The sequence below is a fragment of the Pteronotus mesoamericanus genome, unplaced genomic scaffold, assembly GCF_021234165.1.
Source record: "Pteronotus mesoamericanus isolate MK-2021 breed Mesoamerican mustached bat unplaced genomic scaffold, CSHL_Meso_final scaffold_85, whole genome shotgun sequence".
NCBI classification, from domain to species: domain Eukaryota; kingdom Metazoa; phylum Chordata; class Mammalia; order Chiroptera; family Mormoopidae; genus Pteronotus; species Pteronotus mesoamericanus.
This window is the reverse complement of record NW_026555329.1, coordinates 16,637,128-16,656,488: the sequence shown is the minus strand read 5'-3', so window position 1 is coordinate 16,656,488 and position 19,361 is coordinate 16,637,128. Positions and strand designations below refer to the sequence as shown.

Below are 19,361 nucleotides of genomic sequence, written 5' to 3'. Positions count from 1 at the left end.
AGGGTCCTTAAAGGAATGCTGATTTCCCTGAGGTTAGTGTTATATAATTAATGACTATTTCAATTTTCTCTCTCCTAGATCTTCCTCATGAGATTTCCTGAGTGTTTTGGCTCTGGGCCTGTGGCAGGCAGGAAACCTGTTCTCTATGTTTAGGATTTAGTTGATTATTCCAATCCAGTCTAGAGTACATTTATTTCCCATAATTTAACAAGTTACTTATGTTTAAGCTGTGAATTCTAACATGTATGCAGATCCAAGCTTCTAGCAAACTGCCATTTACATGCCTAGACACTGTTAAAGGTTCTGATTTCAAAGGATTATGGCATCCTAGCTGCCCTAGAGGAGACGTGCGTCCTGTGGATGAGGTAGACATAAGCATAGTTTTCAGCAGACTGAAATCCATGTGGATTAGTATCTATAATTACGAAAAGAATATCATTTTAACATCTTGTTTCTGCAGGCCAAAAAGAAGTTTATTTTATTTACTTTTCTAATTTTGGACTTCCAAAAATTATTTTCTAATTAGAAATAATTTGAGGAAATACATGTCCATACATTTTTCAGGAATGTAATTTTCTTGCTGATCTATTAATAGTGCGTTTTGAAATGCTTTATTAAAAAGGTAAATTTAGAATTAGAGGATATTTTATGTAATTTCTGAAATAGCAATAATGGTACTTCAGTGATACAGTCTTTCGTCATTCAATTTGTGAAAAAGCATGTTGCTTTAACATAATTTCATAACTGGAAATCCAGATATAGGAATCTAATTACTTGGGTTTTTAAACTATAAAGTCATGAGGACAGAGGACTCTTCCAGAGTATTTGAGGAAACTGATGCTTTATAAACTCGAAACAGGCATTTTTCGTAAGAATTCATGCAAATCTTGGGGTCTTATATCTTTTTATTTAGATAATATTAGCTCCACTTACACATAGATACATATGTGGAGTGGGGCAGGTATATGCAAGAAAGCCTGGAGTTTGAAATAGCAAATGTGAAAATTCATGCTTATCCAGATTTCTGTCACATTACAGCCACATATTTTGCTGGTTAGTTTACAAATTTGCCACTCTCAAACGTGGTAAAATGAAGTATCCTTTTTAGAAGCAAGTAATTTGATAACTAATTATTTCATAATAAAAATATGAATGGTACAAAGTTCCTGTGTTACATATATGATGTCAAAAGATTTTTCCCTGTTAATTGGGAAATGTGTATTATTCATTAAGCAGATATACTTAATGTTTGTGCAACTGTGGGTACGTATCTTTATTGCACAAAATGTTCCCCAAATAGATGAAGTTGCATAATTTATGGAACAAAATATTCAGCAATTTGATAAATGTGGGAGAAGTGTCTTTTGCAAAAGTAATACGTTTTCTCTCCTGACCTTTTCCTTCCATTCCTCAAATATGGAGTGTAGGGTTAGTTGTGACACTTAGGGCAGATTATAATTTTTTAAAGACAGATTTCTGAAATATATTCAATTTTGTTTTTTTTAAAAAAGTGAGTATACTCCCAGTGAATAAGATACTACTGGCTTCCAAAGAGAATATTCCTCTAGGCAGGAAACATTATTTTCCCTGGAAGGATCAGACACAAATTGGAGATAACTAGTCTGGGACAGATTTTTGAGGTCATTTGGGACAACCACTCATTTGGTGTGTCTATCTTCAGAAAGTGTTATCTGCAGTATACACTATGCCTGTTTTTCCTGGGGACCTAAGAAATTAAAAACATGTATCATCCTAGCTCATAGAACATATCCTGCAGGGGAAAATTAGCCTGAAAGTTTTTCAGTAACTTATCTGGTTTGTCTCTTTTACTTCACTGTTCTTTCAGAGTTCATTCTTAATGTGTGGAATTCTACAGATTTCTAAGTAACTTTTAAAGTATGCTAGCCTTTGAGTGGTGTATATTTGCTCAAGCAGAGACATCTGAGCAGAGTGAAATTGAATTCTCATAGGACAAAATTGCCAAGCATATGTGGCGGAACTGTAGGGAAAAAGAGCATAACTTTAATCTTCAAAGACGCTTAAAAATAGCTCCACCATGATTATGCACGAGGCCTGACAATTGACATTTCTCATTTTGGCAGCATTCACCTACGGCCCCCTATCAGCAACTGCACACATTCATCTCTGGGATAAATGATTAATGAGCTGCCTGTCATTTCCACTCCTTTCAGAGCAAATGGTAGAGGCTTCAGTTGATCATATTGCAGCCATCAGCATCATTACTGAAATTGATTCTGCCACTGGAGGGCTGTGCTAAGACAATTGATTAGCATTTAAATAAAAGAATTAAGTTATGACATTAAAAATAACACAAAATAATCTCCTCTGAGTCCCTCTGTCAGGATCATAAAGCCTTAAATCGAGGAAGGAAGATGGAAGGCATGAAAGTAAAGTTGTTCTTGTTTCACGTACAACCTACTAAGATGTCAAACTTTCCCGTTCTCTTTATTAATCACTGTCATGTAGCATGAAATGTAAATTTATGAAATTGTGCAACTTGCAAGCAATGGTGAAAATGCAGGTGCCAAATTATTGCCATTAGAGAACAAGGCAAATGGTAGAGTTAGACATCTATTCTTGAAAGGTCAGAATTAGTCCAAAGACAAGTTCGATGGATGATCTAGTCAATAGATTGACAAATGATACCCAGATATTTTGAAATGAAATTTTTTTATTCAGCAAGAAGTGAGAATGAGGAGATAACATCATTTAGGTATCTTCAGGATAGGGGCCGCATTTCTAAAACAGATGGCAGAGAATGAAGGTATGCATAGGCCGATAAAAAAGTGGCAGATTGTAGTTCGGGTGAAGGGACATACCCAGGAGAATGACTAGAATTTAGAACAACTATTTTAGCGTCTCTCTCTGCCCTTGGGATTCCCGCCTGCAAGTTCTCAATGGTACTCCACTTAAACTCCCTCCTCATTTTACTTTTGCCTTCCAGCATGCCATTTTTTGTACATTTCTCTTAAATTTTGTGTCATTGTTTCCTCTCTCTGCTCTCTTCTGAATTTCATGGGACCAACTGTTTTATCTACCCCTGAGTTAAGACCACTATCTGAACTACACTAAGTTGGTCACCCAGTTGAAGTGTGTGTGCATTTTCATGAGAGCTGAGTTATACAGTAAAATGGAGCCATCATAAGTTTTTCTCCATCCAGCTGCTTCTGCCCCATATTTAATCAAGATTCTTTTCAGATTCTAGTAGTTAGGATGTTAGTGATGGTATTGTGAATTACATCTTCCTACTTTGTGTATATTTTGAGAAGCTAGAAAAACATTTGAGGACTGCTAGGGGAAGGACATTTTTACTCAACAGTGATTGGTGTAGATAAATGAGAACTGTATTTTAGAAAACGGGCAGAGTATGGTTATAGAAATAGGAAACACTGCAGTGATATAAAAAAAAAACAACACATGGGAACAAGAGCGCTACAAGTGGACCAATAACAAACTTCCTTTATGCCTTAAAATTCTCCATTGACAGATAACGTTTTTTCCTCTAGTCCTCACGAGATGAACAGGTTAGGTCACGGTGGGCTTGGTCTAGAGGGAGTGAACCAACACCCTTCCTCATCAATCACCGGCTTTCCCTTTTCAGCACAGTATTCCAGGCAGCAAATACCAACCGGTCAACATTCACCTGTTTACCATTTTCAGCTAACCAGTGCTTTGGAAAATGACTTACGAAATATTTAGTGTCGTGAATTGCTAGGACGGGAAGAAAGTGACAGGATCATTCAGGAAGGTACTCTGTGTAGTAAAGCTGGAATTAGATCTCAGGTCTCTCGATTCAAGTTTAGTGCTTTTCTGTTTCATGGACAGATAAAAGTGGCCCAGGTGGATTTTTCTTTGTTAGTACAATGTGTATAATATGCATTTTCAATGAGTTTTTTAAAGCTAGTGTTTTATTATAAAAATAATGCAGGGTCATGCTGAAAACATCAAAATTTCAAAATATAAAATGGAAATAAGTGTCTCAGCCCTTTGCTTCGTTAACCCATATTCTATGCTCTACTTCCCAAAACTCCAGCTCTCACTTCCCAGGAAGAAACTGCTTTAAAGTCTGTATACACATACAGAGAAGTTCTATACATAGGCTGCATCCATCTGTGTCTCTCAGTGTTAGTATTTGCCTTTCTATTTTTGCATGTATAGGGTCATACTACATAAATTCTCCTTGTTTTTTCCCCCCACCTAAAAATGTGTATTGTAGAATTCTCATTAGCCCATATACACCTACTTTAAAGAAAAAAAACCTGAATGATAAATGTTATGTGGCTATATCCTCCCATCGAAAGAAATTTAGGGTACTTGTTGTTTTGACCAACAATGCTGCAGCGAGCATCCTTGCATGTACATCTTCAGGTACTTGGGAGTATGCGTATCTGTCAGATAAATTGTAAAGGTGGAATTGTGGAGTCAAAAATTGCAGTAGTTCTCTCCTTATCTGCAGTTTTACCTTCTGTGGTTTCAGTCAATCTGCATGGCTCGATGATCCAGGATCACCCAAAGCAGATGAGCCGCCTCCTGGCGGATCATCAGAAGGTCAGCAGGGGCTTGCACAGCGCTTAGGTCTTGCACCTCACTCCATCTCATCACGTGGGCACTTTATCCTCTCACATCACCACAAGAAGAAGGCTGAGTGCAGTATCTCAAGATACATTGAGATCAAGAGAGACCACGTTCACAGAACATTTATTACAGTATATTGTTATAATTGTTTTAATATTAGTTATTGGCAATCTTTTACTGTGCCTAATTTATAAATTAAACTGTATCATAGGTAGGTATGTATATATAGGAATCTCTGTTGCAATAATCAGGCATGTGTGTGGCAACCTCATAGGGGTTACTTATATGAAAATGTATTCTGAGGTAGTTTGAATTTGGTATGCTCTGGCTACTTCTCACTAAAATATGTGGGTCTAAACAAGCAGTAATACTTTCATTAGTGCACTGAATCCAGCCTAATGACCAGTTTTCAAGTTGTAATGTATTACATGTAATCATGGTATATGGTTACAATTATATATATAGTACATGCATATGTTACATCATATATGCAACTTCCTTATATGTGCATATATGTTATATATGCATATAAATGGTATACATTTATACAATATTGTGCAATGTATGTTGTAATATCTCTAAGGCCTATATGAATAAAACTCTTATTTGCATGCCTGCATTCTTAAATATTATGGAAATGAATAAATTCCTCTTAGTTTTCATAGCCCATAAGCACTTAAATATTTGTATTTAAAGTTTCTCATCATCGCTTTAGAAGTGTTTTCCTAAACAACGTAATCTGTCTTTTTATTTTTCATGAAATAGTGTTTGCACCTTAGTATTCATCCCTTTTTCATTTTAAAGTCTGTGATCTTCATTATGTAACCTGCAGGCTATATGAGTGAGGTAATCCACTCTCCCCCGCTTCTGGAAGGGGAAATGCTTTCCTGTGCCACCATGTAATTTGCTCTGCAACAATTATTGCTATTTGTAATCAGATCTTGTGATCACAAGACGCATGTAGCTGAATTTAGAATCTGTTGAAAACACAGAAAGCAGTATAACTGTTTCTAAATGCCATTGACTTAGTGATTTTAACTCAAAAATTTTTGAAGTTCAAATGCATCAATCCAAATCATTCATTTCTGAAATGTACTTTAGATAACTCCCTCAGTGTTCTGTTGTTGCAAATGGCTGTCTTTATACGTCACATTACCCTGAATCCCTGCAGTTTGCTACTTCATTTCCAATGAGATAATTTATTAGATGACATCTCTAGGCCTTATTTTTTAAATTATTAGAAGCCAAATGTCATTTATTCCAGACTGTTTAGGGATAATATCTGGAGGCATATGGTACCTTAGACTCCTTCCTAGCTTTGATCAAGGAGTCATAGCTGTATATGTAGCTGGTATTTCTTTGGCCTCTTTTTTCTTTTAAACAAGTACTGAAAGAATCAACCTTGAATCACATATTAAACAAGGAAGTGTTATTTTTGTGTACATTATCTTTGGTACAGCTTGAGTTCCTATATATTGATAATGTATTTTTCCCTGTATTGTTGAAAATACGTTCTTAAAATTATACCTCAAATAGGTTTACGTTGTAAAATAGAAGATAAAGGAAGAAAAGCAACGTAGATCATATTTTATTCATCTTGAAATGTTATTTGGAAGTTTTTCTTAAGAAGGGATAAAGCAGGATATTAGTGCCAGTTTTAGCAGATTAATGTTCCTATGACAAATGACAGTAATCGATTGACTGCCCCATTCTACCTTCACTGGTAATTCAAGTTTACATTTGGAAAAGTCACATTGTATGAATTTATGATGAGAAAACAAGGGAAGGATAGAAACCTTTGCAGCTGTCTTAAATTTTTCTTTTTTGAAACAAGTAAGGTAGAATAAATATCCTATCTCATCCTCAGTTGTTTTCATGACTTAATCATACTGCTGAGAGTGAAGGAAATTGTCAAGTGGATCAATTCTAGGTCAATAGGTTCCAAAAGAAAAAGAAGTCTACAAATATCCCTTGTTTGGAGGCAGTAATTTCTAATTCCTTGCTCTTCCTTTGGTCCACAGTGTGTTCATCTGGAAAACATTTAGTCATTTATGAGGAGATTCCAAAATGACGCAGCCCCTGGTCCACTGTCTGCTTCTCATAAAAGGTCAAATATATGACCAACTAAAGGCATAACATTTCTGAAGCATATGGAAGAAATAATTGACTCAATGGGATCCTGATCACTTGAAAGAATAGATGCAATTCTTAAAAAGAAATGCATTCTCTCATTAAGCCCAATGTTTTCATAATACTCAAAGCTTCTCAAAAGCCAAATAAAAATTAAGTGTTTAAGTGAAATAAGACAATGTTTCTGGTTTTCTGTAGGGTTATGCTAAATTTATTTGATGCAATTGGGCTTTAAATGATTCTGTATTAAATGGAGTTGAAGGAATGAAAATTAATATTAAGATCTAAATAATATGTATTTTTAAATGATTATCTAAGGTAAAAACAGTATTAAATTATCTAGCTTTTTAATTAGTCATAATTCAGTAGAAGAATTTCTCCTTGCTCATTATGTTTCAAGATTCAGGATGACATACCATTACCTTTTGATGAAACCATTCTTTAAAACCTGCTATTATTAAATAAACATTATTACTCTAACACAGCATTTTATGGTGAGAGAATCTTAATGATCAAAATAATTGGCTTACTTTCCTGGCTTATATTTCAAACTCCTGTGAAAAATAATCATTTAAAAAGAGGGACTAATTAAGTCACAGTGCCATCTATGGCCTTACCCAAAACTTATGCAGCTCATTTATTTTTCTTTCTTTCAACTTTTAATACTGTTCTTTGAAAACTATTTTAAAGTTTTCTCAGTTTTTCATCATGAATACCGCATTATACAGAATCCACTGAGACTATTGTTGTTCTTTACCTGCCCACCTACAAAAATTATCATGCTGAAAGCTTTTTATTTTTTAATATATGTGAAAGCCACTAGATTTCAGTCCAAATCTCTAAAACACAGAAGAAAATACTAAAGAATATCATGCTCTGCTTTTGACATTCTGTAGTATGGAAAGAAGAAACGATGGCATGCTAACAACAAGTTTAATCCTTGCAGTCAAGATGAATATATTACACTATAAATTGTCCGTAGTCTACACCTCTGGTCTTAATTAGCCATCTCAAAACCCCATGCTGCAGGTCAAATGGGGTCATAAAAAACATAAGTGGCTTACCTCAAACCAACGTCACAATTAGAAAGTAACCTAAAACATATGCTGGATTAGTATTCTAGATTTAGCATCACCTTTTTGGGAAAAATAACCTGTGGTACCAGGGTTATTATTTTTTTTTCCAGCAACAGATCAGACTAAAATTCCATGTCAATTAAATAAGGGAGGGAACCAAATTGGAGCTCTTCTAAATAGGACCCACAGAATTTGGTTGTTCTTAATCATGGTAGGTTTCTTCAAAACTTTAGGCCAATTAAATATTAAATAAATATGAGTTGAGGCATTTTTAGAGACTGCTAAACGGCCATAGACTGAGATGTTCAGAGGGCAGGAGCTTTGTTTATATTTATGTCCAATAATTAGCACAGGACCTGACACCAAATGTTTTTTTGAGTGACTTAATGCATATTAAATTAATACCTTAAAAGGCAATCTCAAAACATAATAAATTTAGTAATAATACTAGTTTATCACTCAAAGCATTTAACTCACCCTGTGAAGAGATGCTTTCAGAATTATTTTAATGTTGTCTTTATCAAATGAAAGTAAAAATTAGCATTTGAAGAACATCTATAAAATTGTTACTGAAGACAACCAATTGTAGTTCATCATCCCTCACGTTAGAGCCTGTGTGATACTGCTTTTAGAATTTAGTATTAGGGAAAGTTTGCTTGTCCTAATGAATTTGAAGCTATTAAAATTCTATGGCCTATTGTTCCTTATTTCTCCCAGCTTCCCAGGAACACATGGAGCTAAATTTAATGCCTAATTATATTTCCTATTGAGTGTTTTTGTAGTTTTCATCTCCTTGTTCAATACATTTCCCTTTTCATTTTTGTAACCTAATCCTTTTTTGAGATAGCGGTGATATATGTCAGTGTTTTATCCTCAACCCTTATTTTCAGTGGTTCTTTGAACTTTCAATGTTACTGACTACTCTTTGAAACTCTCCTTCCTTTGCTTCATGATCTTTCCGTCAGCAGTACTTGCTGAGTGCTGACCAGGTGTCAGGCGCTGCTGGGGTTCCCCAGGCTCAGTCACTTGCCCACTGCTGTTCTGTAGGACGCACGGTCCCCCAGGGTCTCTTGCCGGTTCTGCGGCTTTCTCACTCTCTGTGCTGTCCCTTGATTTAGAAACGCGATCCTTTACTTGAAACTCTTGGGACCAGATGTGCCTCAGAATTCAGAATTTTTGGATTTTAGAAAAGTCATAGGGCTTATCTACCGTAGGTTATGTGCTATCCTCCCCAGAGGAGCAGATCAAACGTATCAATATTTCTGCAGTAAAGCATGAGCATTCACAGTAAGTGGTTTAAAGACTGTAAGTAGCCTCATTATAACTTAGTCAGTTTGTTCTTTGTTTTGTTTTGTGTTGGTTTTTTTTGCCAAATCAGTTTTGTCCCAAATTTGGGAAAAAGCTTTTTGGTTTCAAACCATTTTAAATTTGGAAAGCACAGATAAGAAATTGGTAGATCTTAAACTACTTAAAATATTTTAGGCAGGTTGTCTCTCAAATCTCTATCTGGTCCTATATTTCCAATACCTTCTAGACATCTTCACTAAAGGGCCTATCAACTACTTAAATTTTTACCGAAGTGAAATTATTGCCTCCTCACCAATTGACTCATCGTTGGTTCTTTGTCTGTCAAACTCCCACCATCAGTACCGTGTCCCCTGGAATCCAGTATAATATACTTGGGACGCCCTGCCTCCGGTCCTGTGCCACTTCACCTGTTACCGTTCACGCCCTCATTTCCTCTCCTCTCTGCCTTGTGCTTTCTCAAGCCAGGCTGGATGGACTAATATGCTTATACACTATATTAGGCATTGGGAAATACAGTTAAAATAGATTTTTAACTACAAGTTCTTTATCTATAAGGACCTTTCCTTAGTAGGGAAGACTAATTAGAGAGCTGGTTAAATAAATTAGGTACAATGTTGCATAAGAGAGGTGAAAGCAGACAGCCCTATATTGTTCCCAGTCTTAAGAGGAAGGCTTGTAGTTTTTACCCGTTGGCTGTGATGCTGGCAGTGGGTTTGTCATATATGGCCTTTATTATGTGTATGTATGTTCTCTCTATTCCCACTTTGTGGAGAGTTTTTGTCATAAATCAGTGTTAGATTTTATCAAATGCTTTTTCTACATCTATTAATGTGGTTTTTATCCTTCATCTTGTTTATGGGGTGAGTCACATTTATTTATTTACAAATATTTTACCAACTTTGCATTCCTGGAATAAATCCCACTGGATCATGATATATGATCTTTTTGATGCATTGCTGTATTTGATTGGCTAATATTTTCTTAAGGATTTTAGCATCTATGTTCATCAGGGGTATTGGCCTAAAATGTTCTTTCTTTTTAGTGTCTTTATCTGGTTTTGGAATTAGGATGATGAGCTTGGAAGTCTTCACTCCTCTTCAATTTTTTAAAATAGTTTAAGGAGAGATGTTAGTTCTTCTCAGAATGTTTACTGAAATTCACCTGTGAAGCCATCAAGTCCAGGGCTTTAGTTTGCTGGGATTTAAAAAATAGATTTAAACTTTATTATATTTTCTTCATTACCATTTAGTTCCCTTATACCCCTCTCCCCCTAGCAAAGGAGTTGTTTGATTACTGCTTCAATTTCATTAGGTATAATCTGCCTAATTAGATTCTCTGATTCTTCCCGATTTAGTTTTGGAAGTTGTATGTTTCAGGAATTTATCCATTTCATCCAGGCTGTCCAGTTTGTTGGCATATCCTAGCCACAGCAATCAGACGAAAAGAAGAAATAAAAGGCATCTGAATTGGAAAGGAAGAGGTAAAACTATTTTTATTTGCAGATGATATGATACCGTACATAGAGAATCCCAAAGATTCCACCAAGAAACTACTAGAACTGACAAATTCAGCAAAATAGCAGTATATAAAATTAATATTCAGATATCAGTTGCATTTTTACATTCCAATAATGAACTAACAGAAAGGGAAATTAAGAAAACAACCCCATTCACAATTTCTTCAAAAAGAATAAAATATCTAGGAATAAACCTAACCAAGGATGTAAAAGCCCTGTTTTCAGAAAATTATGATACTGAAGAAAGAAATTAAAGAAGCTACAAATAAGGTGAAGCACATATTGTGTTCATGGATGGGAAGAATTAACATCATTAAAATGTCCATACTAAAGCAATCTATAGATTCAACATAATTATCCTATTAAGATTCCAATGACCTATTTCAAAGAACTAGAACAAATATTTCAAAAATTTATATGGAACTATGGAAGGCCCCACATAGCAACAACGATTCTGAGAAAGAAGAACAAAGTTGGAGGAATCATGCTACCTAATGTGAAACTATACTATAATGCCATAGTAATCAAAACAGCATGGTACTGGCATAAGAAACAGACACATAAATAAATGGATCAGAAAAGAGAGCTCAGAAATAAATCCACACCTTTAGAGTCAATTAATATTCTACACAGAAAGCAAGCACATCAGCATACAATGGGCTAAAGATAGTTACTTCAATAAATGGTGTTGGGAAAATTGGACAGATCAGTGCAGAAAAATAAAACTAGACCACCTTCTTACATCACACATAGGAGTAAATTCAAAATGGATTAAAGATGTAAGTGTTAGAACCAAGACCATAAAAATTCTAGAAGAAAATATAGGCAGCAAAATCTTGGAAATTGCTTGTAGCGATATTTTATCAGATATACCTCCCCAGGCAAGGGAAATAAAAGAAAAACTAAACAGATGGGACTACATCAAACTAAAAAGTTTTTGTGCAGAAAAGGAAACCATCAACAAAATAAAAAGACAGACAACCCACAGAATGGGAGAACATATTTGCTGCTACATCTGATAAAAGGTTAATATCCAAAATATATAGAGAACTTACAAAACACCAAAAAACAAACAAACAAAAAATAAAAAACGACCCCAAGCCAAACAACCCGATTAAAAAATGGGCAAAGGACCTGAATAGACAGTTTTCCAAAGAGGACATACTGATGGTCAATGGACATATGAAAAGATACTCTATACCATTAATCATCAGAGAAACGCAAATTAAATCACAATGAAATATCATCTCATACCTGTCAGAACAGCTATTATCAAAAAAATCAACAAACAAGTGCTGGCGAGGATGTGGAAAAAGGGGGACCCTTTTGCACTGTTGGTGAGAATGCAGACTGGTGCAGCCACTGTGGAAAGCTGCATGGAGATAGCTCAAAAAATTAAAAATGGATCTGCCTTTTCACTCAGTGATCCCACTTCTGGCAATACGTACAAGGGAACCCAAAATACTAATTTGAAAGAACATAAGCACCACTGTGTTCATTGAAGTGTTATTTACAACACCAAGATATGGAAGCAGCCCAAGTGTCCATCAATAGATGAGTGGATAAAACAACTATGGGACATTTACACAATGGACTACTACTCTGCCTTAAAAAAAGATTTTACCCTTTGCGGTAGTATGGATGGATCTGGAGAACATCATGCTAAGTGAAAGAAGCCAGTCAGAGAAAGACAAATACCATATGATTTCACTCATATGTGGATTCCAATGAACAAACTGAACTATCAAGGAAAATAGAGACAGACTCATAGAGAGCAGGATGGCAGCTAAGTGGGGAGAGGGTAGAGGGTAGAAGAATTGAGCAAAAAGGAAAAAGGACTCATGCACATGAACGATAGTGTGGTGTTTGCGGGGGTGGGGATGAGGGAGTAAAAGAGGACTAAATGGTAATGGAAAAAAATACAATAAAAAAGTAAAACTAAAGAAAAATAAATTAGGGAACATTTGGCACAATGGATATTTTGCAGCCATTAAAAAAGATGAGGTAGCTCTATTATGTCAAATGCCAAAACATATTAAAGGAGAAATGCATGTGGCTGAACAGTATATTGAGGAGCTATAGACAGCTTATGTGTGCAGAGAAAGTTCTGGAAAGCTAGCAATCCATAGCAATGTCTCTGGGAAAACATTAGGAACTTTATGACTTTTCTAGTGTTTGAATTTAACAAGCAAAAACCTTGAAAAAGTAGTTATCAGCAAGTGTGATAAGATATATAAAGTATATCGTAACATAAAGTAACTAACTCTGCTTGCCTAAGTTAGGGAAAGCTTAGAGAATGTTTTCCTTTGGGCACAGAAATAGACATTCCAATCAGAGCAAACAGGAAGTTCAGTAGCACCCAGACCTTAAAGGGTCAGAGTGTTCTGGGAATGGCAGCTCGTGGTGGAGGATAGCTTCAAGGGCGAGTAGACTTTGGAAATGAAAGGGACGTGGTCAGATTGTGAAGTGCCTCAACTATTACTTAGAAACATAGACATGGCCTAGTTAGTGGAGAGTCTCTGGACTTTTTAAAAATGCATTTTTCATTTTGGAGTAAATTTGGATTTACAGAAGTTGCTAAGAGTTCCTGTATAGACCCTCACCGTTTTGTCTCCCTTATGTTGTCTTACATTATCGTGATGCATTTGTCAAAACTAAGAAACCAAAACTAGTACATTATCATTAACTAAGCTCCAGACTTTATTCAGATTTCACCAGTTTTTCCATCTATGTCCTTTTTCATTCCAGGAGAATATCCAGGATCCCACATCATACTTAGTAGTCATATCTCCTTAGTCTTCTTTGCTGTGTGAGTTTTTGTCTTTGTTTTTCCTGATCCCAACAGCTTTGAGGTAGTGACCAGGTTGTAGAGTGTCCCTCAATTTGGATTTGTCTTATGTTTTCTCATGATTAGATTGGTGTTGTGGATTTTGAAAAAATACCAGAGATGAAGTGCCTTTCTTATCACAACAAAGGGCACTTGATAGTCACACGTCATCACTGGTGATGTTAACCTTGGTCACTTTGTTAAATGAGTATTGGCTGGGTTCCTCCATTTTTAAGTGTCCCCAGTTTTCCCCTTTTCACACTTCCTAGGTTTTTAAATTTTATAGTATGATGATTACAACTGATGTTTCATGCAACTCTGTTGGCTGGCTGATGGGGACAAGCTGGAAACAGGAGTGCCAGTTATATAATTAGGGGTGTTACAGTAGTTCAAGTGAGAGATGACAATTGCCTGATCTTACAGTGGCAATGGTAGTGAAAAGGATTAGAGGTATTTGGGCTTTTCTAGGCAACAGGAATGACTTATGGTAGTCATAAAAGAAACAGGGCAACCAACACTATCATGAATCATGAGTGGTTTAGCATAGTGGTTTGGGTGTGACACATCTCACAAACTGAGAGTTCGCTGGTTCTGTTCCTGGTCAGGGCACATGCCTGGGTTGCAGGCCAGGTACCTGTTTGGGGGCCAGAGAGAAGTAACAACTTGATGTCTTTCTCACAGACCGATGTTTGTCTTCCTCCTTTCCCCTTTCTAAAAATAAGTAAGGAAGTAAAATAAAAAAAATACATGAAGTATTTTATTTATTTGTGTGTCCCGGTTGGGCACTGTCCTGCAAAGCAAAAAAACAAACAGAAAACAACCCGTAACGATGCCACTTCATGCCCCTTATGATGGCTATAATCAAAAAGTCAGGTAAGTAGTGTTGGTAAGGATGTAAAGAAATTAGAATCCTCACTGTTGTAGCAATGTAAAATGGTGGAGTTGGAAAACAGTTTGAGAGTTACTCAAAAATTTAAACATATTTACCATTTGATGCTACAGTTCCATTCCTACGTATATACCCAAGAAAAATAAAAATGATATATACAAAGCCTTATACAAGAATGTTCATAATTCATTATTGCCAAATGGTGGAACATCCAACGGATGGATTGAAAACTGTGGTATATCCATACCGCATTTGTCCACATTTATGGCCAATATTATTTGGCCATAAAAAAGGATGGAGCCCTGACATATGCTACAGCATACATGAACCTTGGAAACATTATACTAGTGAAATAAATCACAAAAAACTACATTTTTTTTTTTAAATAAAATGTTCTGAATAGGCAAATCTAGAGACAAAATATTAGTACCTTCTTAGGGCTGGAGGGTTGTGGAGAGAATAAGCCGTAATAGGTCAATGGTATAGGGTTTCTTTTGGGGGCGATGAGAATATTCTAAAATTATTGTGTTGGTTGTATAACTATGTACATGCAAAAAGCCACTGAATTGTACACTTTAAATATGTGAATTATATCTTAATAAAATTATTACCAGAAAATCAGGGGACACATGGCATGGCAATTATATTTGTTCAAATTATACTCGTTCAAGCTAAAGTGACTAAACTTACAGCTATGAAATTCCGTGTTTGTGCTTGAATATGGGATCAAAAAAATAACATGACAAATAGTATGTACCGTTCGAACTTTTATTAACAAAATAGAAAACTAAACTCAAACAACTGCTTTGTTTTGGCTTCTGATCTGACCATAGGGCAAAGACGCAATTCTTTATGAGGATGTAGGTGAGAACTGTCAACATACCAGTTCCATTACAAATGGCATACTGGAATATCTAATAAAGGTAGTAAATGAAATTAAAGAGAACATAATAAATATTAAAAACAACAGGAATCTCTCCCTCAAATACAGGCTCCTAAGAGTCTTCAGTGTAGCTCATTTGCAAGCAAGGTCAATCAGTTTGAACAACCCCCAAAGGAAAAAACTGAGGGAATTCATGGATAATTTTCACAGCGTCATTGTAAAGTCCAAGATCTGAAAGAAACATTTAATTTACAGTGAAAAGCTGTAACATCAATTATTATCTAAACGATTTTTACCTCTTTTTATCTTCCTTTTACATTTCAGCTTATTTTCAATCCATTTTCTAAAACTGAGATATGGATCATTGTATTTATTTAAAAAATAAAAGATATGGGTTACAGGAGATCATCCACTGTATAGGCTCAATTCTTGCCTTGTTGTGTTTTTAGGTATTATGCATTATTTGATGCCTTTAATCCATACATTAAAACAAAACAAAAGATTAACATTATTTTTGTCCTATTTTAAAAATTCTCTTTCTGCAAATATGAATTAATCTTTACTGAGGTTCCTACATATACACCCTACTGAGGAGGGAAAAATGCCCTCCAATTTTCCTCTGAGATCAGAAAATTCTATAGAAATTGAAATTGTGGAAGGACTGAAACTCAAGACCAAGACATGTCAAATTAAGAATAAAATTGTTTTTCTCCTAAATACATGAAACTAGAATGCTTTATTTACCAAAAGGCTGGATGTCTTCTTTAAACTGGACATAAGACGCACACATAATGGTTGCCTTGGCTGTTACTCTTCCAACTACTTCTATAGTTCCAGTGATTTCTTCATCAAGCTAACACAAAGAGCAAAATATTAACTTCATGTTATCACATTTTCAGTCGATAATTAACTTGGAAAATTGTTATACAATCTACTAATCTTCCATTTCATGTTACAATAGTTAAAAAATTTACCAATGCAAAAACTGAATTGTAACCTGTTAAATATTTCAGTACTTACTGTCCACGTGTCACAAGTGCTGATTACCTTTAGCAGTAGCCCCAGGTCCAAAGACACAGTTAAATGTTTAAGTTAAAGACAAAAATCCCTTAAAGATAGTAAGAAGTAATTTGTTCAAAAAGACCCATTGAAATAAATTATTATCCGTATCTTGTACACTGTGTTCTATATACATTAACCAAACAACACAAGCATTTGTCTTAATAAAAGACCAAAAGAAGGAAATATAAAATATAAAAACAAATTAACAAAAGATATGTAAACAAAAATAGAAAACACAATTTAAAAAAATGTGAAACTCTTTAAGAAGTGATTTAAATGAAAGATCTACCTTACGGGATTTTATGGTCTTTCAATTTTTAAAAAAAATGTTACTGGTTTTGTGGGGGGAGAGAAACACTGATTTGTTGTTTCACTTATTTATGCATTCATCGGTTGCTTCTTGCACCTGCCCTGACCTGGGATGAAATCCACAACCTTAGTCTATCAGGATGACACTCCAGTCACCTGAGCTACTGGGCCAGGGCTTATGGTCTTTCATAAGAAATGAGAATTATCACCCAGTATTTAAGAAATGTAATAAAAAATAATGGAGCCCAAAGAATCATTGATTAGACATGTAAAGGGAAATACAATAGGAGGACAAAAATTTAATTTTACAGCCAGGGAAGTTTTATAAGCTGCTCCTTTATGCATCCACTCCAAGAATCAGAAATGTCAGCAACAACCCAAAACAAGATGTAGAATTAACTATGATATGCATAGAATTAATACTTAAACATACAGGTTCCATCAACTCAATAGTTGCACTTTTCCCCTCTCCATCTGAGAGAATAAACATTTTTCCAGAGGGATGAATCTAAAAAAGAAAACACATGATGGAAAAATATCCCACATAAACAAAACTTTTACAATCTCATTTAAATAAAAATAAGTATCATAAAAGATGGGCACATTGACCCAAACAATAAATGCACACAAAGCAATTGTTTTTGAACAGTTTATTTGGTTCAAATGATAATCTTGTTACCATATCCAAACAACGCCTAATTATATTTCAATTTCAAATAAACTTTTTTTTTAAACTACAAATATGGCCTGTATTTTTATTTGCTGTATCACACAACCTTATGCTAAAAACTAATTAAAGGGGGGAGGGGGTCCAGACTTACCTAAAAGTGAGATCTACTGGCACCCATGATTTAAATAGTACATGTCCCACACAGGGTATGTTTTAAAAATCAGGCATGAAGTAAAAAGAATTGGTTGTCAAAAGGTCGGGGTTCTTGTTGTGAGAGAGTTGCCAAGCGTACAGTCAGACCTGATTCGAGTGCCAGCTTTGCTACTTGATGTGGTCTTGAGCATTTTAAACACACACTACTCATACCCAGTTTCCCTAGTCAGAATAAAACCTATTTCCAAAGAAGGTTGTGCGGCAGAAATTACTAAATAATCCTTTAGTTTATATTAGTTTTCTTTCTCTCAGTTTTCTTGGTTCACCGATTCTGAGACTTTCGGCCTGTTTTTCACCAGAAGGATGAAGGCGCTGTGCACTCTTAGCACTGGGCTAAGACAGCAGACTGCTATGGAACCTGGATGGCACCATCAAGGAATGTTATAGGGAGAAGTGATTTTAAGGACAAAGGAGGTTTCAGGAGAATTGTAGAAGAAAACAGGAAAATTAGGCCAGCTGTTAAGTCTGGCTAAACTGAAATATCAAGAAAGTAGATGTGGGAGTCAAATCTATAATTTCTCTTAGGTAAACACAACCATAATGATGTGGACGACGTTAGAACTTAGAACGGAGAGTATTCGTAAACATTGCTATTACGTCATGAAAGAGGCGCCAAAATGGGGCTGCAAGAGCTAAAAAGTGCGCAAAAATAAAGCAACCGGGGGCTCAGTAATGGTCACTTAAGACTTTCTGTCCTCCTTCACTACCCGTTATCAACCCTGGGGCCGCCCCACTGGCGGTGAAGGAGGTCCCTTTTCCTATCTCTACCCTCTCCCCGCCCCCACTCAAGACTACAGACCGGGGCTCAGGGCGGCGAGCGTGCACACCTTTTCCAGCCTCCCTACGAAGCAAACAGGCCGGTCGATGAACTGAGCTAGCATGCTGGCGTTGATGCGCGCCTTGGGCAATTCCATCACCTCCATCATCACTGCAGAGCTCGGTCGTCAGACGGCGGGAAAAAAGAAGCGGAGTGAAAAAACACAGCGCGGGCGTTTATGGGGCAGATTTCTCTAGCACCAATCGACGGAGGGCACCTCTTTATCTCCACCAATCAAACGCGCGGAAACCTCGATCGGATTCACGCAGTCCGCCAAGGGGAAAGCCAAAGGCGGGATACGCCCGGAAGCGGGGGATCTGCTGCTTAGTGACGCGTAGCGTCCCGGAAGTTGCTCCTGTCCACCAAGGAGAGGGCAGTGGAGGCGGTGCTTGGGTGGGGCGGGGCCTGAAGGTTGCTCCCTACGGCTCCAGCGTCCCCGCCGCTACTAGACCCCGGAAGCAGGGTATCGGGCTCCGGCGCTGATGCGGCAGGGGACTGCGGTGCTTGGCTCAGGTACCTCTTCTCGCGGGAGGCGCCACAGCCTTACTCTTCTACCCATCTCCCCACCGACGGATACGGAAAAGAGAGGCGGGAGTCGGTGTTGTGCACTGGCTGTTCCCATTATCCTACTCCCCCTCTTCCAGGTTCTGCGTGGGAAGTGCGTTATTCTTGCTGAATGATACCTAGGGATAGGGTTTTTTGTTTTGTTTTACACCCGCCCTCCTAGAGATGGGAAGTGGGGTCGCCAGTGATCTTAACCGCCTTTGTAAGGCCCCCCGAGGCATGGTGTCAAGAGTGTTGGCGATTTACTTTCCGGGCTGCGTCACTTTCCCTTGTCAGTTTCCCCCCCTAAGAAGAAGGGTCGACCTGATTACCTCTGTAACCTTTCCTAGTCCTGACAATCTGACCTCACTGCGGAGGTGGGGGTTTTCTCATTTCCATGTTAGCATCTGGAAGTGGGTTGGGGGTGGGGAAAGGACCTCTGGTCTAGGGTAGGAGAATTTAAATACTTAGATCCACAGCACGTGCGCTTCTCCCTCATTCATAATTTCCCCATCCGCAAAA

At 36.7% G+C, this 19,361-nt stretch overlaps 2 protein-coding genes across 2 annotated transcripts in view; one reads left to right on the top strand and one right to left on the bottom strand.

Annotated features, from left to right (window-relative positions):
- Positions 1 to 15,068: 15,068 nt before the first annotated feature.
- RPA3 (replication protein A3) lies at positions 15,069 to 18,468 on the bottom strand. The gene is made up of 4 exons (XM_054563834.1): positions 18,307 to 18,468; positions 17,030 to 17,104; positions 15,970 to 16,078; positions 15,069 to 15,456 (listed from the first exon to the last, which is right to left on the bottom strand). The coding sequence occupies exons 1-4, from the start codon at positions 18,403 to 18,405 to the stop codon at positions 15,374 to 15,376; spliced, it is 366 nt and encodes a 121-aa protein (XP_054419809.1). The 5' UTR covers positions 18,406 to 18,468; the 3' UTR covers positions 15,069 to 15,373.
- A 234-nt stretch (positions 18,469 to 18,702) lies between these two features.
- Positions 18,703 to 19,361, top strand: part of UMAD1 (UBAP1-MVB12-associated (UMA) domain containing 1) — a 206,565-nt gene continuing 205,906 nt past the window's right edge. Inside the window, exon 1 of the mRNA XM_054564090.1 lies at positions 18,703 to 18,809. The gene's annotated coding sequence lies outside the window, so the exon portion shown is untranslated. The remainder of the gene's footprint in view (positions 18,810 to 19,361) is intronic.